Source organism: Ctenopharyngodon idella, chromosome 19 (assembly GCF_019924925.1).
Source record: "Ctenopharyngodon idella isolate HZGC_01 chromosome 19, HZGC01, whole genome shotgun sequence".
NCBI lineage: Eukaryota > Metazoa > Chordata > Actinopteri > Cypriniformes > Xenocyprididae > Ctenopharyngodon > Ctenopharyngodon idella.
In genome coordinates, this window is record NC_067238.1 from 23,510,574 (window position 1) to 23,532,784 (window position 22,211).

At 36.5% G+C, this 22,211-nt stretch overlaps 2 protein-coding genes across 5 annotated transcripts in view; one reads left to right on the forward strand and one right to left on the reverse strand.

The window, feature by feature from the left end:
• necab1 (N-terminal EF-hand calcium binding protein 1) overlaps nucleotides 1-7,381 on the reverse strand; it is a 38,136-nt gene extending 30,755 nt beyond the window's left edge. The window contains exons 1-2 of one of the 4 annotated variants that reach the window (XM_051871574.1): nucleotides 7,242-7,381; nucleotides 3,454-3,590 (exon numbers count right to left, since the gene is read on the reverse strand). In XM_051871574.1, the coding sequence (XP_051727534.1) occupies nucleotides 3,454-3,510 (57 nt within the window). In that variant the 5' untranslated portion in view covers nucleotides 3,511-3,590; nucleotides 7,242-7,381. Of the gene's footprint in view, nucleotides 1-1,906; nucleotides 2,195-3,453; nucleotides 3,591-4,360; nucleotides 4,511-7,241 lie in introns of those variants that run through there. The other 3 variants (XM_051871573.1, XM_051871570.1, XM_051871572.1) reach the window with 3 other exon arrangements.
• A 479-nt stretch (nucleotides 7,382-7,860) lies between these two features.
• On the forward strand, nucleotides 7,861-19,636 carry tmem64 (transmembrane protein 64). The gene is made up of 3 exons (XM_051871575.1): nucleotides 7,861-8,562; nucleotides 13,928-14,083; nucleotides 16,581-19,636. The coding sequence occupies exons 1-3, from the start codon at nucleotides 7,861-7,863 to the stop codon at nucleotides 16,764-16,766; spliced, it is 1,044 nt and encodes a 347-aa protein (XP_051727535.1). The 3' UTR covers nucleotides 16,767-19,636.
• The last annotated feature ends 2,575 nt before the right edge of the window (nucleotides 19,637-22,211 follow it).

Genomic DNA, 22,211 nt, shown 5'->3' on the forward strand with positions numbered 1-22,211 from the left:
AAAAGAGCAGAGATGAAAGAAAAAGTGATGATGGCTATGTTGACTTTGAACACCCAGGCGCACTGTAGCAGTCTGTTAAATAAAGTCCCAATTCACAGCAAGAATATTCACACTCTAAATATGGTCCTCTGCTATAGGCATGCCAAGACTATGCTGAATTTAGCTTCCTCCTTGGAGGAGTGAAAAAACTATGCCACCAATCTGTCAGGGCCCGGTGCTTCCTTATTCCAGTGTGATAATTAACAATACACACCTCACGTCCTGGGGGAAGCTCTTTAGACAGCATACTACAATTTAATTAGCAATTCAAACTGCACTGCATGTCTTTGTGGTTAAAGAAGATATATTATAGAGAAGAAAAGAGACTAATAACTAAATGTTCATGTGAATAAACTAATTAACAGTATGCATAATAACTGCAAATATAAAAATGCAACGAGTAATAATGAATGCTCTGAGCACAGTGCATTACATAAGCCTATGAATATCAATGAAGGATGCCAGTCTCACATGACCTGAACACTTCAAGATCAAGTCCTGAGATCAGTATACTAACTAAATGCCGACATCCCAAAGGTGCTCTATTGGATTGAGATCTGGTGACGATGGAGGCCATTTGAGTATAGTGAGCTTATTGTCATGTTCAAGAAACCAGTTTGAGATGATTTGAGCTTTGTGACATTGTGCGTCATCCTGCTGGAAGTAGCTATCAGAAGATGAGTACACTGTGGTCATAAAGGGATGGACACATGGTCAGCAACAATACTCAGGTAGGCTGTGGCGTATAAAGAATACTCAATTGGTACTAAAGTGCCCAAAGTGTGCCAAGAAAATATCCCCCACACCATTACACCACCACCACCAGCCTGAACCATTGATACAAGGAAGGATGGATCCATGCTTTCATGTTGTTTACACCAAATTCTGACCCTACCATCTGATTGTTGCAGCAGAAATCAAGACTCAACAAACCAGGCAAATTTTTTCCAATCTTCTGTTGTCCAATTTTGGTGAGCCCATGTGAATTGTAGCCTCAGTTTCCTGTTCTTAGCTAAAAGGAGTGCTGTAGCCCATCTGCTTCAAGGTTCAATGTGTTGTGCATTCAGAGATGCTCTTCTGCATACCTCAGTTGTAACGAGTGGTTATTTGAGTTACTGTTTCCTTTCTATCAGCTCGAACCAGTCTGGCCATTCTTTCCTGACCTCTGGCATAAACAAGGCATTTTCGCCCATAGAACTGCCGCTCACTGGATATTTTCTCTTTTTCGGACCATTTTCTCTAAACCCTGTGGTTGTGCATGAAAATCCCTGTATCCCTGTATTTCTGAAATACTCAGACCAGCCCGTCTGGCACCAACAACCATGCCACGTTCAAAGTCATTTAAATCACCTTTCTTCCCCATTTCGATTCTCTTCAGCATATCGTCTTGTCTAATGCTGCCTTCGTGTGCTATCGGAAACTTGATAATTCGAAATTTGAAGGCGTTCATGTGCAATTTTTACCTAGGAAACTCATATTTACTATAATTCCGAGGAGCACGTGAAGGCAGCATAAATGCATCGAGTTGCTGACATGTGATTGGCTGATTAGATATATAGACCAGACAAAACGGAAAAATTTAGGCACGGAAGAAAATGTAACTGCTTCCATGTAACTCGAAAAAAACAATAAATTAATACGCTAAATGTTAATAACTATTAAGCACATTAACAAAACTTGGGGAACCTTGAGTTAAATTAAGTCTACTAAAATGAAAGGTCAATCAATCTGCAAGTGGACTCAATACAAACCCGTATACAGCACTGTGGATCCATCAACAGGTTCCTTTACGTTTCCATTTTCCCTTTTATCGTTCAGCACATTAATTCAGTATTACAATCAGACAAGATTTTTTTAAAATACTCACATCCAAAAATATTGACATTCCTTTCTTTAACTCGATAGGAGTGCTGGCTTCATCTGAAAGTGAATGCACCTCTTCAGAGCAATCCATAGTGATTCCTCGTGATAAATAATTATCTAACTTTCCTTTCAGCTGTAACAACGCTTAATTCATCCACACAAGTGCGCGTGCAGAGAGAACGAGTGCGCGTTCTGCAGTATGTAGCTGTAATGCGCGTGAAAGGAATCTCCCGCTGTACTCCAGTGATGAGCCACAGGTCTCCTGATGCTGCGCAGCGCACCAATGACATTCGCTTTGTGATGTGCTATCACGCTAGTTATTACTCCCTACCTGTCTCAGCAGGGATATTTTGTTACTCTCTCACCATGAAGATAGTTTTTACGATGCGTTTCTTAATGTTTGTTATGATGCAAATGACAGAATAATGGAAAACTATATACGCCATTAAGTTCATATAGTGTTACGGGAGAATTAAATTTAAAGGCATTGTTCTTACTCCAACAATGAAAATTTTGTCATAATTCCAAATCTGTATGAGCTTTTCTTTCCTCTGGAATGCAAATGGAGAAGAATGTCCTAGTTGTTCTTTTCCATGGAAAGAAAATGACTAGTGCAGGAAGATTTCAGCACAAAAATGTAATAAAAGTAAGAAACTTTATTACTCAACTGTATGGAACAACATGAGGAGTACATAATGATATAATAAGGATCATACACACACACACACACACACACACACATTTACTTTTTACATTTACACATTTACTATTTACTTTTAATCACGTAAAAACGAAAAAACGACTTCTGTGAGATTATAAAAGTAACTGTAAAAATCACTTTTAGCCTATGACAGATGGCAATTCCTTGCCATGAAGCACAAACATCTTTTAGTGCATTGAAGGTGAAACAGCAGCGACATCTTGTGGTAAAACATGCCAACATCAAAAACATCATATTAAAAGAAGTTTAACCTAAGTATTTAAAGAAAAATAAACCGATTCTTGAGACACTGGACACTTCAACATGTTGCACGCTTCAGCCAGAGATTTTTTTTTTTAAATAGCAACATTTTAATTTTCAAAAGAATCAGAGATGATCACTGATTACACTCTTAAAAATAAAAGGTCCCAAGCTTTGCTGTAGAAGAACCATTTTTTCTTAGTGTAAAGAACATTTAAAAAAAAAAAAAAACAACAACCTTATTCACAACGGTAAGCTTGTAATAATGTTTTATAATAAAATTGGTACTGGTAGGTTTCACCCGTAGTCAAAAGCAAAGTCTTTTGTAGCCAAAAGACTTCGGACTGCGGAGTGGCTACAGAAATTTAAATCTACAGGTGACGCTAATACACACTAAATACACATAGTCACGCAATGCTGATGTTGTTAACATTAACAATTTGAGCACAAAGTATAACAATAATAATTTGCACAGTTTGACGTGATCCGAGCTAAGCGATCATTAGATTTAATCACCATTGGTAGTTTGATTTATTGTAATGCTTTTTTTCTCAGTTGGTCAGAACAAAAGGGGCAGACATGTTACTTACTTGTTCAGAGGACATTTTCCGGTGAAAATTCTTATTTTGGTCATACTTCCAAGACATAGAATCTGTGATTCCGAAGTACAGTATCCACTTCGATCCAGTAACTGACAGCAAACATTAGATTCATCCGCGCTGAGGAGCTGTGCGAATGCAAAACACACGTAAAGATGATAATTCTACAAATAACTGCAATTGCAGGTTTGAAACAGAGATGGCGACAAAGAGGCAAAACTTATGGACTGCAGCTTTAAGAGTGCATTAAAAAATACAGTAGGCCTAAATTGAAGGCCTAAATGTTAAGTTACATTTTAGCAATTACTAGTTGAAGCTCACTAATGGGACAGCTGCTAAATCCCACAAAAACACACCCACAAAAAATAACACAGAATTAAATAAACAACTCCATGCAGCCACATTAAAATACTATGTGGTTTATGACTAAGCTGCCATTCAGAAACCCCTTGACAAAGGTCAAGGCACCCATGATCTTTTGTAAAGAGAACAAAAACATTACCCTTGAGCAGAGAGTATGTAGTGTGGTCGGATAAGTCAGTTTTACAACATTTATCTGCACTGTAAAAAGGAATTGTTGGTTTAATTAAAAAAAGTAAGTTACCTGGTTGCCTTAAAATTTTGAGTTCATTGAAATAAAAAATTTGAGTTAATACAATGAAAGCAATTGGTTTAATCAACAGAAACTCAAAATATTATGTTATCTGAACCACATTAATTATCTAAGTTGATTTGACAAAAGAAAAAATGCTGTGATAACAAATCATGAAAATAATTTTTACAGTGTGTTTAATTATGGACAAAGCCAAATGTTGCCTTCAGCCTTCAATGTCTAAAATCAAAGATGATCCATAATGACATGACAAACAGGTAAAATGATTGCTCAATGTGGTATTACCTAAATGAATGGCTATGATGCAAAGCCGGTACTCTCAAGTCATTCCCATATTCCAGATAATATTCCCATAAATACTGATAAAATAGTTGTGATTTCATGAAAACCAGTGTAAAGTCCAATGCCACCATAACCTTCCACTCACAAAATCTATTAGTCTTTGAACTATGATGGTTCATTCTGGTATGCAGAGTACAAAATAGACACCACCTACATCTGGCAAAGAACCAGATGCTTATCGTCATCTGTAATTGTGAAATATACAAACTACTATAGTTAAGGGCTTGTGTGACAGAATTACAAGAAGAAGAGGATCTGTTCTAAAGGTGAAGGGTGTCAAATATCAAAATGATCAGCAATGCTAAGAGTGGAGGCTTTTGACTAGCCATTATAGGGGCAAATATTACTTTTTACTTTTATCTTTTAAATAAAACCCCTGTTTTTGTTAAAGCAGTTTTATTGTCTTGCTATTTGAACTAAGTGCATTTGCATGAATGCCTATTTGAAACACAATGAGAGGACTTCAAAAAAACACACACACACACACACACACACACACAAAACAAAAACAATGGAAGAATTGAGATTTGTCAACCTATCAGTGTGCTTCAAACTAGATTTGTATTTGCTAAAGGAAAAGTAGTGATTGCTAGGCAGCATTGAAGTTTAAAGAAGGCTTTGACTTTGATTCTATACAAATGAAATTCTATATCAGAGCTGCTTTGCTGTTGTCATGAGAATCATCATTGTGCACGAGAATCATCACGTATTGTGGCTTTTTGAAAGCTGAATATTCCATCAATGAAAGTCAACGGGAGATTCTCAAACTTTAATTTCTTATAAAAACTGGAAATTAATTATGCCAACATACCAAAACAAATGCTGACATTATCTGCAAAATAAAGTTTGAGTCTATACATTAAGCCGGTTTGGACCGAATTAATTGGACTGAACCTGTGTTTTAACTATGATATGATCAAATTAATTAATAAATAAAATGGTATATTATCTAACCTCTTAAAAATGATCAGTGAAATATTTCTCTTAGTAAATGTACTTTCTTAAAGTATATAAATATATATAGAGAGAGAGAGAGATGTATGTTATGTGTCAATTACATGACAGGTAATTTTTTTGTCCAAAGGCCTTAATAATAATAAACAACAAAGATATGACATCCAAAGTATGTAAGGTAGTACAACTATCTATTTATTGAATCCAAAAGGTTTTAATTATATTTTGCTACATATAAAGGTATTTTAAAGATTCTGAAGTGTCAAAAGGTCATTCGGTTTAACCGTCCAAAGGCCAATACAGCCATTTCATTTGTGATTAAAATATCTTAAAATGTATATATTTTTTATATGGCATGATTTTATAACATCATATATCAACATAGTGCAAAACGGTATTAAAATTACGTGTAGAAGTCATTGTTTTGATATGAGAAAGAATGTCCGGAAAAATGAATTTCATTGATGTAATTCGGAGTAACCAATATAAAGGGACCATTTTGGATCAAGTCATGCGGTCAATATCATGTGACAGGATATGACATCACTCAGACATCTGGGACACGTTTAAGCTCAAACCGGTGCGCAACGTTTTGCTACGGTTTCCGAGTTGAATGACATGTTTCCTGGAAACGGTGTGCAACGGGGTTTGAGATACGTTTTCTCTTGTTTGGTGGGTGTGTCATGTATATAAACCACACGGTATTAAAGAGACAGCTCACACAATGGGTCCAAGTAAAGTCGTTTACAAATGTGTCTGCTGCAGCTCGGTATATGCAACATTGAAAATATTAGAAGACATGTTTGTCGTAAGAGTTTTATAGTAAAAATATAGCATATCAACATGATGATGTAGTTGTTTATATTTTTAGCTTCAATGCAAGGCAAGTTTATTTATATACCAAATTTCATTCACAATGGTAATTAAGTGCTTTACATAAAAATGAGAAAGAAAATACAATGTGCCGATTTCATCAGGCTCCGAAAATTCTTCAAAAAGAACACAAAGAATGGCCTTCTCAGCTGCCATAGTTGCAACTCTTGCGTCATCAGAACAGGGTGTTCAGCGCACCACCATTTCCGTTTGAAAAATCAGGTCATTCGGTACAACTGCTATAAAACATGGAAAATGTTGTAATATTTTAAAAACTTGGTGACAATTTTTGTCCATCTTGTAAAAAATGATAAAAGCAGTGTTAATTGATTATAAAAAACCACATAATCTCATTGTTAACACTTAATAAAACTTCAAAATTAATTCTATCTCCATTGTTTTTTTACACTTTTAAAAACCTTATTTGTCAATGACCTATATCTATATATATATTGTTGGCATCAATTATCAATTATGACATACAAAGTCGTACTTTGAGATGAAAAGTCAAAATTATAACATAAGTCATCATTTTGAGATAAAAACGAAAGTCGAAATTAGATAACACAGTGTCACAGTGTTTTTTTTTTACATTTTATGTCATAATTACAATTTTATTTAATAATTATGTCTTTTTTTTATCTCATATTTATCATTTACCAAAGCATTTTTTTCTTATGTGGCAGAAATGGACTTCCACACAGGTGGGAGGAGGACCCATCCATAAAACAAACATTTGTCTGGGGCTCTGAGAACAATAATATCATACAACAGAATAGTTATTAAAAACAGAGGAAAAACAAAGACAGAACAGAACAGAAACTGTTCAATATGTGTTTTTACTCATCAACATCCAAAAGCAGTGCTTTTACTAGACTAGTACATTTATATTTATGTAGGCTATATTGGATTTAACTATCATCTGTAAATGTACTTTACACCACTCTCTGATTTTCAGGGCAATCAGATATCTGATGTGTGTTATCGCGATACTCACAGTGACGGCCAGATGAGATCACGTGATGACTTCGCACAGAATACTGGGAAACAAACAGTGGTATGAATAACGCTCAGCGTAAACATCCCTTGCTGAGGTGGGCAAGAGCTCGCGGAGCACGAGTAAACAACTCGTCCAGCAAACGCAACGACCGTCTATCCGCGACTTTTATAATCGGTGTTATTTCGGCCAAGAGATGTGACATGTTGAGTTGGGTGAGAGACGGGACTTTGGACCGGAGCCTGGATGGGAGTACTGCAGTGAGCTGTGCCTGGAGTCGGGAAAGTTGAGCGTATGTGTGATTTATCCGTCAGACGCAATGACAGCAGCGATATGAACACGCCTGGAGGGAAGGAGAGTATGGCTTTCATAAGTGAACGACAGCTGACACGGTTGCATCTTGAGTCCTTGAAGTGGTACGACTCCACATCCGTTTTTCCGAGATAAATTACTAGATTATACATTACTGGACTGTTCGGGACAATTCCTCACTTTCCAGGGAATTGGTTGCTGGTCCCTTTGTCAGAGGACCCCGGGTTTGGCAACGTGTAAATTCAAGGGTCAACATTTTGGACTGGACGTCCAATCAATCAATCTAGTGAAGTCATATGAAGAAGGGATGAATATGTGGAGCTCAGGGTCAGTGCAGGGTGTGCTGAAAGCCCTGAAGCACGCTGCGGGTAAAGGACACATCCAGCTCAGCCGCTGGCTGCAACGGACCCCTGACTCACTGGACTGCGACAAGATCGACATCTTGATCTGTAACGTCTTTGACGAGAGAGCTAACGGCGGGAAATCGGAGGAAGAGCCCGCGGGTCTGACCGAGACCGGCACGTCCTTCACCCCCGAATTTAGGCATCCGTGTTGCATTACAACCTGTTGCTTTAAAAGTGCCCTGTTGGCGTGCATCCTGACAGCCGTGTGCTTCTCATCGGTGGCTCTCGTGCGCCAGTACCTGAAGGATGTCTTGCTGTGGGTGGAAAGTTTGGACAGTTTTGTTGGAGCCTTGCTTTTTATAGTCGGCTTGATCACGGTGTCTTTCCCTTGCGGCTGGGGTTATATCGTTCTGAACGTGGCCGCAGGGTATTTATATGGGTTTGTGTTGGGCATGGGACTGGTGATGGTTGGGGTTTTGATTGGGACTTTCATAGCTCATGTGGTGTGCAAGCGGTTACTGACGAACTGGGTTCTGAGTAAGATCGGGAGCAGTGAACAGTTGAGTGCTGTTATTCGGGTGGTGGAGGGTGGAAGTGGACTCAAAGTTGTGGCCTTAGCGAGACTCACTCCGATCCCGTTCGGTCTCCAGAACGCGGTCTTCTCGGTAAGTCTGTTTTTGCAATTCATGCTAATAATGTTTTTATGCTAGTTTTTAACAAGGCATTAACAATGTTTTCATGTGAGCAATATCTCACCAGTGTAATTTATTTTAGTATCAGTGATATTCTATTATAGTAATTTTAAAGTCTTAGTAATTTTGTTGGGTGTTTGTCATTTTTATTAGTTTTATGTCTGTATAGTTTTTATTATTTTTGTTTATTAGTTGTAACGTTAGTTATTTTAGTACAAGTTAATCTAAATGAAATGAGATGTTGCCTGGGTAACTAGCTGGAATAAAATAAGTTTAAAGGGTTAGTTCACCCAAAAATAAATTCTGTCATTAATTACTCACCCTCATGTCGTTCCACACCCGTAAGACCTTCGTTCATCTTCGGAACACAAATTAAGATATTTTGATGAAATCCGAGAGCTCTCGGACTCTTCCATAGACAGCAATTTAATTACCACTGTCAAGGTCTAGAAAGTCATTTTATGTAGTGACAAGAATACTTTTTGTGCGCAAAAACAAAAATAATGATTTTATTCAACAGTCTCTTCCCTGTCATTCTCCTTAGGCAGTTAGCACAGTGCAGGCTTCCATGTTTACGACCGAACGGCGGCTCGTTATTGGCCAAAGCTGCACACGTTAGCAGCATGACGCACGCGTGTGATGCTGACGCAGGAGTCCGCGTTCTGACGTAGAACATGGAAGCCTTAACTGTGCTAACTGCGTCAACTGCGCAAAGAGAATGTTGAATAAAAGTCGTTATTTATGTTTTGTTTTGCGCACACAAAGTATTCTCGTCATGTTGGAACGATATGAGGGTGAGTAATTAATGACAGAGTTTTCATTTTTGGGTGAACTAACCCTTTAAGTTTTCGTGCTTTATTTCAGTTAATATTTATTTTGTTTCAAGTAAAAAATTATGGTTTTAGTTAACGATAATAACCCTGTATCGCACAAGTGCATGAGGATGCAGGTAATTATAGTCCTGCTGAATTGCAAGTGTGATATTGTTTTTATACAGTTCAATAAACAGATAATTATATATATTTATTCTCTGCCATCAGTAATGGTTAACTCAAGCAAAATGGTCTTGCTTTATCTAAAAAAAAAAAAAAAAAAGTGATATAAAAAAAAAAAACCTGGTTTTCATTAAAAAGCTGGTCTGTATCAGCGTATATGAGTGGAGTGTGATAGATTTCCCCTCTCCACTCAAAGAATTTCATAATCATTCCGCTTCAAATCCATTCCTGGTTTTACATTTCTTCACTGGTGAGAGAAACCCTGCTTTGAGCGAACATGATGCAAAAAAGCTGAAAACACAGGCCTTCACAAAACCACTTTTCGCTGAAGCAAAACACCACTTTCTCAACAGCAGTGCACACAGACAAGACAAAACATACAAAGAGTGAAATTATATTCATATTCTCTGAATGGTCAATCAATATTGAGGACAGAACTGTTGTATACATTTGTTATAGTAATTATCAATTTTATTGTGTTATGATGAGGTTTTTATTTGTAAAGGAATTTATAGCACATAGAGGTCTCTGATTAATTGCATTGAGGTGGCTGTTAATCTTTAAGGGGCATCCAGGTGGCTTTATCCAGCTTTGCTGGAATGAAACAATTAAGATCTCCTGCTCAGAGCCAGATTAAATTAAACATAACTGCTCTTCACGCAGGATCAAGAGTTAAAACAGGTCTCTGTGTACATTGAAATATATTAGCCTACCTTTAGATGCTCTGCACTACCAGTATAATACATTTTAATTATCTTACATGAGGAGAAAGAAACTGCAACCTTTAACAATGACGGAAGACGGTAAAGAACAGTGATGTATAACTTCTGCAGTGTCTAGCATAATTTTTAAGCCTTACTCAGATTTGAATTATTACTAACCCAGTTTCTTTAACTTTTTTTTTTCTTGATAAATGCATAATGATACACAAATATACTCTCATGAGTCAGCATTTAAATAAATAATTTACAAAAAATAAAATTACACTGGCTCCTAAATGTGATTTTAATGACAGTTGTGTTTTATGTAAGGTATTTAAATCCTATTTAGTGTAGTTGCTTAAAACATGCTCATGCTTGTTGGACTTTTCAAAGAGCTATATCTTATTCTGTGTCCAGAAGTTTCATTTTAATACAAACAAAGATTACATTTGCTCATATTAAATTAGATTTGAGATGTACTTAGACTTTCTCCGGTGTTAAGGCCGGTTTGGTTTATGATATGAACGTGGACCTGCTGCCATTGTGGAACATATTTGACTATTTGTACTATTTGCATCATTTATTCACTGAATGATTCATAGGTTAATGTATTGGTCCTTTGAAGGTTTTATTATGATTATGAGCAGATGTCTTTATACAAGTTTGATTTGCACCACTTCCACTTAAAAGAGTGTTAGTTTGACTGACAGTGATTGACTGATTATATGTGGGTTTCTGGAGCACTGGAAATGAACATAGAACACTTGCTTACAGTTTGAGTTTGCATCATTTACTGGGAAAACAAGCAGATTTAATGTTAAACAGAGCACTTTTTTTCTTATTTCATTTACAAGTAGGGCTGCACAATTAATTGAAAATCAAAATTACATACATTTACAGCTGCTGTGATTAAATGTAAATATTGTCGGTTATAATATTCAATTTACGTCTGCTCTTTTTTTGCAGCAGCAGCTGCAGTTGAACATTTATAACATTTTGTGTATGAATGCAGCAACGAATTAGTGTTTTAACATTTGTATATTAGACCTATTAATAAAGACAACTGATAAAAATTGGATGAAGACAACATCGCCTGGCAAAGACAAAAAATAAATGTTAAAGCCAAAGTAGAAACCTTTGTATTTTGTATTCACTAAATGTTGCTCTGCTCACAGTTTAGATTGTGAAACACCCAATATACACTGTAAACACTCCCATTATAATCAGCAAGCTGTAAACCTTCTATAATAAAAGATTTGTTCTGTTACGTAGCTTCAGAGTCCAAAGCTATGTGTGCTAACATTCTGGACTCAAACTGTTATGTGAAATTATGTAAACTAACAATGGACAGGAATGGAAGTGCTCTAGTATTGTGTTGTTCCCTTACTGTGTATATTTAATTACATGTTTGAATAAGTTTTGTTTTCATGCAGCTACACTCTTAAGGCCATTTCACACCACGGCGACAGTCACCAGATTACAGCACGTCACTTCTCAGACATTCTAACGCCTATTCAGTATGTTCAAGCGCTAAATTGGTGAATTGAGGCTTTAATCCGACAGATCCAATTCTCTGAACTGCGGTGGCAGCACCCATCGCATGTTATAGATCAACTGACGTGATTTAAACGACAAAACGCATTCAAATATTTGACAGTAGGGCTGATTTATGTTTCTGACGGTTGGTGCTCACACTCCATAACTGAGCGCGCACACATGATATCTGAGCCAGAGTAGAGCCATGGGGACACTATTATGAGGACAATATCTCATGTTTTTCCGTGGGTGCTCAGCGACTATATAGCCTATAGTTCGTGATGGGCTATAGTTAACAAATTTATGAATATTTTGAATAAAAAAGGAAAAACAAAATAAAAGTGATACATCTGTCATACAGCGCTATTGTGCCTGCGTGACGCGTCGCCCCCCACATTAATAATAAATGTGCACATATTGTGAATTAATTTAATAAACTTAACCTGGTAGCCTTCAGTAAATTTAACTTCTCTAAGAAAATTATTCATAAAACATAAGTTGATCATATGTTTACATTCAATTTCATGTTTCCATATTGATATATATAGATATAGTTCACCTAAAAATTAAAATTCAGTCATTTACTTAACCTCATGGTCCAAAAGTTTGTGTAAAAAATTCTTTCTTGAATCAAATAAAATATTTCTTTCTGAATCTACTTTTTGAAATGTCTATTTGATGCTTTACACAATAATTACTTCAAATTATCTTTTGGAGATAATTTCTTAGCCAAAATTGATGTACGATAAATTAAACTTAAACATATTTTATTTCAGCTAGTTGCAACATTTCTCATTTTTAAATGGGAAAATTCAAAATATTAATACAAACTATAAAAGTTTCAATGATATTAAAATAGCTTTGTTGTAGAAGCATACATAGAGAATATAACATGCAGTTGCCATGCATAAAATGAAAAAGGAAGAAAAAAAGATGTCATAATCGTGCAGCCTTTTTTAGACATTACGTTTGAGTCTAAAGTAACCTTACACTAGTACAGTGTCATTGCTCTTGAAGCAAACATAAGTCTCTGTTCTTTTTGAAGGACGCTGTGGTGATCAAGCACTAGGGCATCTCAATAGCTGTTCAGTTCTGGGTTTGCTTTTACCTGGGATTGAACCTGATACCATGAGTCAGTACTCTTGCTCCATAGTCAGATAATATTCAGTTTGCAGCAGTCTTTTACAGTTAGAAAGTGAGTGAACATCAGGCTCTCTATAAGTACCAGTGACTCTAATTGTGTTAGGCTAATTGGTTTTATTTTGCCTTTCTTTTTTACTTACATTGAGCTGTGATCCCTCGGTTATGTCGGCACTAAACGGGTCACACTGGAATTATGTTTCACAAACCCTCAGTAAGCACGTCCTATAGAAGGGGCTGTATTTCAGTGTGCGTGCGTTTTCTGCTGAAGCAGAATGTAATGTGTTATGTAGGTAACCCAACACAATGCATGCGTCTGCATAGTGGATACTTAAAATATTGCTTCACGGCCATTTATAATGAAGTCACTTCTAAGAACAAGAATGCATCATTTTACCTCATTCGTAAATATTTATAGGTTGACGCAAATCCAAATCCAACAATGCTTACATCTTCTGCAGTCTATTAATGAACAAAAAATGGATGGGTTTGACATCATGTTTTATAGTTTAGCACTTTGAGAACTCGCACACGAAGGTGATAAACTTTAATGTGTTTACATAGAGACTATCAGACTTGGAACAGGACAGAAGTGATAAAGCTTTAGAGCAATGTAGTACAACCAGTAAAACATCCTACTTGTGTTGCTGTGGAAATCTGTGCATTCCATTGTTTACACAGAAGATATTGAGTTTAAAAGGGATGTAAAATGAATTAAGTGTTTAAAAAGTTTAAAATTGAATGAATAATTGCTAGCACATCAACATATGATTATATAGAAAACAATATTTATTTTTAAAAAGTGATCTAGGAAGCATTAGATATTGCTGAAAAAGTCCAGTTAACATGTGAAGGACAGTGATGGGGCTAAATGAGGCTGATGACACATTCTTGCAGGCAGCGAAAACACTGTGATTAATCTTGACCAACACTATGACCAAACATAGTTGTCGCTCTTTTTGACAGATCACAGATGTGTCCTTGCCAAATTATTTAGTGGCTTCCTCAGTGGGACTTCTCCCAACACAACTCCTTAACTCCTATCTGGGTACCACCCTGCGCACAATGGAGGATGTGATCGCAGAACAGAGCGTCAGTGGATACTTTGTGTTCAGCCTACAGGTAAGCCTACAAAAACAGCAGTTTGAAATGAAATCAGCAAGAACCCTGTATATACAGTTGGGCTCATAAGTTTATATACTCCTTGCAGAATATTCAGCATATTATTAAAGGTTATATTTATTAAAAGAAGAAAAAAATATATATATTTTTTTTTGTAATGCCCCGATGGGTTCCACATGACAAAACAGTAACCGAATCATTTTTGTTAAACGATTTATTCAGAATGTCATGACCCCCATGTCGTCTTTCTTTCTTCGGTTGAAAAGAAATTAAGGTTTTTGAGGAAAACATTCCAGGATTTTTCTCTGTATAGTCAACAGGTTGAAGGTCCGAATTGCAGCTTCAAAGGGCTCTACACGATCCCAGCCAAGGAATAAGGGTCTTATCTAGCGAAACGATCAGTCATTTTCTAAAAAAAAAATTCTTTAATTTTTAACTGCAAATGCTCGTCTTGCGCTGCGCCACGCATTACGTAATCACATTGAAAAGACCACACCTGATGAAGGTGGAAGTACCAAGCAAGTGTTTACAAAGCGAACATGCAAAGACTAATGCCCAGTTCAGACTACACGATTTTAGCCCGATTTTGCCACAAACTGCTTGACGTAGTGTTGTGGGGATTCGTATACGACAATGGCCGTCAGGACACAAGATTCGATCATTTCAGCTTGTGTAGTTGTTTTTTTTTTTTTTTTCGTCGTCCACGACAAGTTCCGTCATGTGTGACACTGGCCAATAAAAGCACAGAACTGCCTTTGCTAGCCATTGTTTACGCTTACGACATCTTCTCGATGACAGCAAGTACGTGGTTAAAGACAGCATGTGATGAATGGTCGGGTAGTCTGACATGTTTCTTGTCAACAACACGAGAAGATTTTAGGAGTCAAAATCGTATAATCTGACACAGTGACTATCGTGACTGACAAAAATATTGTGTAGTCTGAACCCGGCATAAGTCAAACGGCCTTTACAAATAAAAGGTAAAACAATGATATCGGATGATTTTGAAGTTGGAGGAGAAAATGAGATGGAGTGTTTCGCCCTACTGCGGTACTTCCGCCTACGTCACGCATCACCTTTCCAACGTGACTACGTAATGCATGGCGCATCGCAGAGCTAGTGCAAGAAATTTAATTTTTTTTTGAAAATGACAGATTGTTTCACTAGACATGTCCCTTATTCCTTGTCTGGGATTGTGTAGAGCCCTTTGAAACTGCAGTTTGGACCTTCAAACCGTTGGTAGCCGTTGAAGTCCACTATATGGAGAAAAATCCTGGAATGTTTTCCTCAAAAACCATAATTTCTTTTCAACTGAAAAAAGAAAGACATAAACGTCTTGGATGACATGGGGGTGAGTAAATCACTTTCAGAATTAGGAAATTAATTCTGAAGTGAACTAATCCTTTAATTATTTTAGCACATATTATCCATTTCAAAAGTTGACATAGCCTTACACTGTCTGCACTGGACGTGAGCAGCGTGGCGCAACACTGCAGAAGATAATAGAATCCATTATAGTGATTCTGTCAATGCTGGATGCAGATTCTAATTTACATTTATTTATTTTAGCAGGCACTTTTATCCAAATAAGCTTGCAAATGAAGAGCATCAGAAGCGATTTGTCAGTCACGTTTATTTTTTTAAGTCACATTTATTTATATAGCACTTAAAATACAGATTGCGACACTGACATTCTTCCTGTTTATTACTGTAAAAGAGTCAACAAGATCCATAGTACGCAGCAATATATGTTGCCTCCTCGAAGCGGCCCATGTTTTGTAAAGTTCTTTAGTTTCCCATTATGCTTTGCATATTGTAAATCTCAGAATTTCTTGGAATGATCAGTGGTTTAGTTTCAGATTTGCCCTCAGTTGAGGGACTAATAGACAACTATCACAAAAGACTACAGTCATTGATGCTTGAGAGTGTGACACAATATTAGGATTCAAGGGTGTACACATACTTTTAAACCAGATCATTTGTATCATTTCAGTAATTTTTGTTATAGAACATACTTGTTGTCTATGTCTTCTCCTAAACTAAAAAAAAAATATATTATATATATATATATATATATATTTTTTTTTAATATTTGAATACATTTAATTTTTTTTTTAAATGTTAACTTTTTACAGATTCTGCAATGGATATGTAAACTTGTAAGCAAATGAAATATTTATGTCTAGTCTAGATTGTAGGGATCATTCTTGTGGATCCTGTAGTAAACCATAATTATAGATGGTCGTTGGCAGAGCTTTAGCCAAAAATGTGTTCACTTTTTTTTTTTTTGCATTTGCTCTTGTGTGTAGTAAAGTTAGATGCCAGTAATGGATTCTTGACTAAAACCGGTTGTTCCGATATATATCAGCCAAGGACATTTTGCTTAAACTTACAACCGCATTGAATAAGTCACATCATCTGGACCTTTGTATCAACCATCGTCCAGCTCAGTCAGCAGATCCGCCCGGTGACTCACTCTCTCTTTTCCTCTCATCAGATCTTCATCAGCATAGGCCTGATGTTTTACGTTGTACATCGAGCACAAGTGGAACTGAACGCTGCCATTGCTGCCTGCCAGATGGAGCTGAAGACGTCGTACATGAATGGCGGAGCGGCCAACCACAGTGGCTCGACCTACTGCAGCAAAAGGGCTGTGGCGGGAGGGGGGATCAACGTGGTCTGATAAACGTTTTTTCTTGATGATGAACATATTTCAACCCTCCATCCAGTTGCACTGTCCTGACTGGACGGGAGGAGATCTTTCAGAGGGGAATGCCTTGGCTGCGCCAGGGAGTCTTGGGAGCTGCTACAGCCCCAGGGGGCTGTTCTAGTTATGATGGAGGTCTGACTGCGGAGCGGCATTGGACTATCAAAGCTGAAGAGCCGCCCATCAGACTTGATGGAAATGTTGCCCAAAGATTGGGACCCTGGGCCAGTATTATATGAGATTGACTTGAGATATGTTTTTGAGGTACGTTTTTCTTTTTAAAGTTCTTTTTTTTATGACACTAATATAAATTATAACTTTATAGGAGGTCTAAAGCATGAAATGGTTAAATTAATTAAAGAGAATGTTATAGAATTGTAGTTAGATATTACAGAGGGCCCAACTAATATATCAGGTTAATATGCTTCAGATGTTTGCTTTTTTTGTTATATAAATATATACTGTTTTTTGGGAAAAATGAAGAATTGTTCAATTTTTTTTATATACTTTTCTGAATTCATCTAAAGGTATTGCTTAATGGATTGTTTCTTTTCATGTTATGTCTAGAGTAAGAAAAAAAAAATAGTCTGTTAGTACCACCTGGATAAAATTGTGGCTTTTGCCAAACTGGGAACACTTTTGCTACTCGGCAGTTTTGTAAGGAACAGATGGAAGGGAAGGAAATTTTCTTAGCTGGATATTTAAGGCTGTCCTGCCAAGAACCTTTAGTACAGCATGATTAGCTCAGCAGTATGTGTTCGATTTCTCATTCTCATATTGAGAGGACTGGAATTCTTTGCCTTCTTTCTTGTATGATTTAACCAAATGCTTTATTATAGGGCTGTTAGCATTTTATGACATCACTTTTGTTAATTTATTCATTGTTAGAATCATACAATTCCGAAAGTTTGCACATATGGGACTGAATATGTAAGATAAAGACAAAATGCTGAAAAGCATATATATATATATATTCTTTATATTGAATATATATGTATTTGTTTAATTATATAAATGTTTTTATATATTTATATAATTATTTCCCCAAATTAGGATATAGATATATATAAAGGGACGCATTTTCATGTTAGTGCATTATTATTATTATTATTATTATTATTGTGTAATGAATGCTGTAGTTCAACATGGGTCAGATTGCTCTAATGGGTTTTTGGCACTGTGCTAAAATGGCTCACAGTTGCCTACAATGCATGTTTTCGCTGTTTTTCTTGTTTCTCAAAAACGCACACTAGTGAAAATTCAGCTCAAACCCTCTGTGGCACAGTTACTCATTGTGAGTGCAAGGTAAACGGCTACAAATATAATTGACAAAAATTGCAAACTACAACCAAAATGTTATTACGTGACTCCAGTCATGGTAATGTCTGTCGTTCCCTCCTTAGAGATTCACCTAATTAGAAACACAAGCCTCCTGAGCATTGACTGACGTATTTGGGTCCCGGCTATATAATTTAGCACAGGCTTCTGTTAACGAGCTCAGTGAACTCGCAGCTTCCACACCGGGAACATGAAATCCCTCAATGCAGGGAATTTCACGGAATCCTGGTGCTTAGTTTGTTTTTGTTTTCTCCTCACTACTACATTCGCCCGTACTCGATGGTCTGCAATGCTGTGTAAAATGAAATTATACTGTAAATACAGTCATTCATGCTGTAAACCAGTATAGAAATGGAAAAACTGCTTGATTTTGTCATTGTGAGCTTTTATTTGTGTTGAAGGAAGCATGCTCTCAATGATGGATTTCTTAGTAACTGACATGTACACTCAGTTGGTAGTGACTTCTTTCTCAGTGTCATTTGAGACTCGCCGTTTGGTTTACAGCATCAACACTAGAGCGTCACCATAATCTGACAATCAGTGGAACACTGGCGCGCCGCTCATTCTGAAGGCTGATCTCATCTTGTTACTCTGTATTTATGTCTCCAGTCATAGTTTTGCTGCTACTTAGACTGTAGGGTCTGAGTGAAATGCTGACAAGGGCTCGAATTAATATCGCAATTTTATTACAATGTGATCAACAACATCTTGGTTTTTTCTTACATAGAGAGTGTGCAAATGAATAGATTTTCTAAGAAGTTGTTACATTTATTTTGAAAAGTGCAGGTATAATGATGCACAAATGGACACATTCCTTAACTTAAAAATGGGTTGAATGGGTTTTTTTTTATTTGTTTTGAGGAAACTGAATAGCCCCTCTGTTTTCTGAAATTAGCAATAAATAAAAACTGAACATGCTGACTCACCATCTGAGTTACATTGTAGAGATCCAACAATCCTGGTCTTGTGTTACGATGTCAACCTGCCTTGTACCTCTTGCTGCCTAAGACATTGAAACAGGACACTTGCCTGCAGTGATTTCAGACTCTAATTCGAGCGGGCATGGGATTGCGATAACTCAAACTGAAGACCCTTGGTATGTCAAATGCAAAAATGTAAAGAATTTGAAATTGTTGCAGAAAAATCCAACAAACAACAAAAATAAATGACAATTTGAGGATACGTATCAGTGCTTTGTCTTATTTTTTCCAGTTCAAATGACAGAATGGGATATGCAACATCGCGTATAATAGTGAAGGGGTCTTGTGTGGTTCTTGGCAAACTTTAATCTGAGATTACAGCACATTTTAAAAAAGGTACAAATGTAATTTCAGATTAGGGCACATCAGGTACTATATTGAAACCTCTTGACCCCTTTGACAAGTGCATTTTACATACTGTATTTTGTAATACAGAGAATTTTGCAATGTAAATGGATATTTATCGCTGTACCATGCTTGTTCAGTGTTATTTATGAAATAAAACTGTTGAAAAATCACACAAGCGTGTTTGTTTGTGCTGTGCAGTCTGTATAAGTACCCTATTGTTTCTTCATTCAATTCAGTGTATCAGTGTAAGAGATACGTCTTGGGATGGATTCCTAACAGAAGACAGTTTGTTTGCTGATAATTCAATTTAGTTACAGATTGACAGTGCTGTATTGTAAGATTTTGTCCCTCACATGGTTCCCTCCTCTTTCATTATCAGTTATCTTTGAGTTGCAGTGACATGGTACAAATTACACCATTATCTAGCCTAAAGTGTAGGATATGATTTTTAGTGAAGTAGTAACCATAAACCTTAAACATAAGCAAGCCAATCTCACCGGAAAGCGTAACTATTTTATGAGTTGGTGATTTCGTATGAATTTGTATGAAGCGAACTGGATAAAAACGTAGGCTATGATTTTTAGTAAAGTAGTAACCATAAACCTTAAACAACAAACCCAATCTCACGGCGGGAAAACGTAACTATTTTACGAAGTGGCGATTTCGTATTAATTTGTATGATGTCATTTCATACAAAAAGTATGATTTTTAGAAAAAAGTAAACAAGACGGCCCACCCCTAAACATAACCAACCCAGCTAACACACAGCGTACCAGTTATGTAAGTTACTGGCACTTTTTGGTGATTTCATGACAACGTAGCCTAACGACATGTTGCATGCCCGTAATTTCATTACTATCAAATAACCAACTCACAACGTCAGATATCATAAGGTTATAAAATAACCAAGAACGTTCCTTTTGCGTAATATATTCGTAATAATTTAATTTCATGACTTTGGCAACGTAACTGCAACGTTTATAGGTGGGGATTACTGGAATTCGGTGCTTTTTGTGTCCCCAGTAATCATGATCTTACTGCCCTAAAATAAATGTTAATATCAATTTTAAAGCTGTCTTAGTCATAAATAACATCGTTTATCAGACCACTTAGTCATAAATAATAATTTTCCTATATGTTCTCAGTCTTGTGAATCCCATTTTCATTACAAATACAACACTTAGTTGGGTGTATATATATATATATATATATATATATATTGAGTAGGCTATATAAGTAATGATTCTCTCTGTTTAATGTTTTTTCAATTATTAAATTTATTTTAACAATTTTAATAAAGGTTTTTGGCTTTCCCCTCAATTTATTGTTCACTCTGTTATTTTTGACTACTTTCCCTTCTAATGAAAGTTGGACATTTTAAATGACATCATATTAGCAGTCATCCCTTCTTAGAAGGGAAAAAACTTATTAGTACTGACTGTATAGTCTATTTTTTTTTTTTTTTTACAAATTTTATCTTTCAAATTTGATGTGGTCAACTAATTTGTTTAAAGTTGAAGTAGTTGTGTATTTAAAATTCTTAGGAAACAATATGTAAAACATTACCAATCAAAATCCAGTTCAAACAAAAGTACAATATTGTAACTGGCTGTATGTGGGAGATAGTAAATCATCCATCCATCGTTTATACCACTTGTCCACCCTGTTATTATTTTGTCCCACTGTTATTACTTTGTCCACCATGTTAAGCACATTTTTTTTATAATAATTCCATAAAATCAGCAATGATATAATCCAGTGACAATGGAATTGTATTGGAGTATCAATAATGTAGTAGGCCTACTTTAAAATGTTAACAATAACGCTGTCAAGGCATTTGTATCTGAAAATGAAAAATGTTAAATGATGTGATTGTGAGAAGTACAATTCATACATTATATTTAAACATATATTTATATTCTGATAATTTATCTGTCTCTAAACATAACCGCCAATGGGGCATAAGCAGGTCATATAAAAAGAAATCACCATCATCAATTCGGCAAAATGTAAAATAGCTATGAATTGCTTCTAGATGGTGTGGGAAGATCCCTGCTGGAGTTGTTCCGTGGCTATAACCTTCACTGTGTCCTTGATAAGGGAAAAACCTCCTGGAAAAGTGCTGACCAAACAAACACATTGTGTTCTCCTTATTACGTTACCAATGATTGCATGTGGTGTGGTATACTGACATTTCTGTCTTTAACGGTTGGAGTAGGACTGATCTGAAAGTCCCACTATTCCCCCTTCACTGAAATAGCATGTGCTCCTGGCCATGTGTCAAAACAATTCAATGTGCTACAGTGATGCCTATTGAGGGGACTAGCATTGAGATTCACTAATATGTGTCATTTGAGGAGATAGGAGGACAGAGCAATCACTAAAACTATCCCTTCCTGTTCTTTTGTCGGCTATAAGTAAGCATAAGCTAAGCTGAATGTTCAAACAAAACCAATTACAGGACTGGCCCTTTAAGTGGCAGTGGATGTTATCCCGGTGAGAGGGCCAAGGAGAGTGTGTTTGTGCTCCAAGCAAACTTCTGTAAGCCAGTCATACAGACCCAGAGGGCAGATCCGTAGCAGTCTGACCTGTTTTAGATTTAATATTTACTCATCTGACCAAGCAAAAGGTTTATTAGCCTTGGCAGTGGGGTGTCTTTCAAGGTTGTCTGGAGTCACGTGTCCTCCCTGCTTGAGACAGCTGCTGCCTTGACACTTGCTTTCCGCTAATTTAGGACAGTAATGAAGAGAACTCA

Bases quoted from the DNA above. Each gene is read 5' to 3' on its own strand.
- tmem64 (XM_051871575.1), top strand. From the start codon at position 7,861: ATGAATATGTGGAGCTCAGGGTCAGTGCAGGGTGTGCTGAAAGCCCTG. The intron at 8,563-13,927 runs GTAAGTCTGTTT...TCTTTTTGACAG, and splicing joins TCCAGAACGCGGTCTTCTCG to ATCACAGATGTGTCCTTGCC. The intron at 14,084-16,580 runs GTAAGCCTACAA...TCCTCTCATCAG, and splicing joins ACTTTGTGTTCAGCCTACAG to ATCTTCATCAGCATAGGCCT.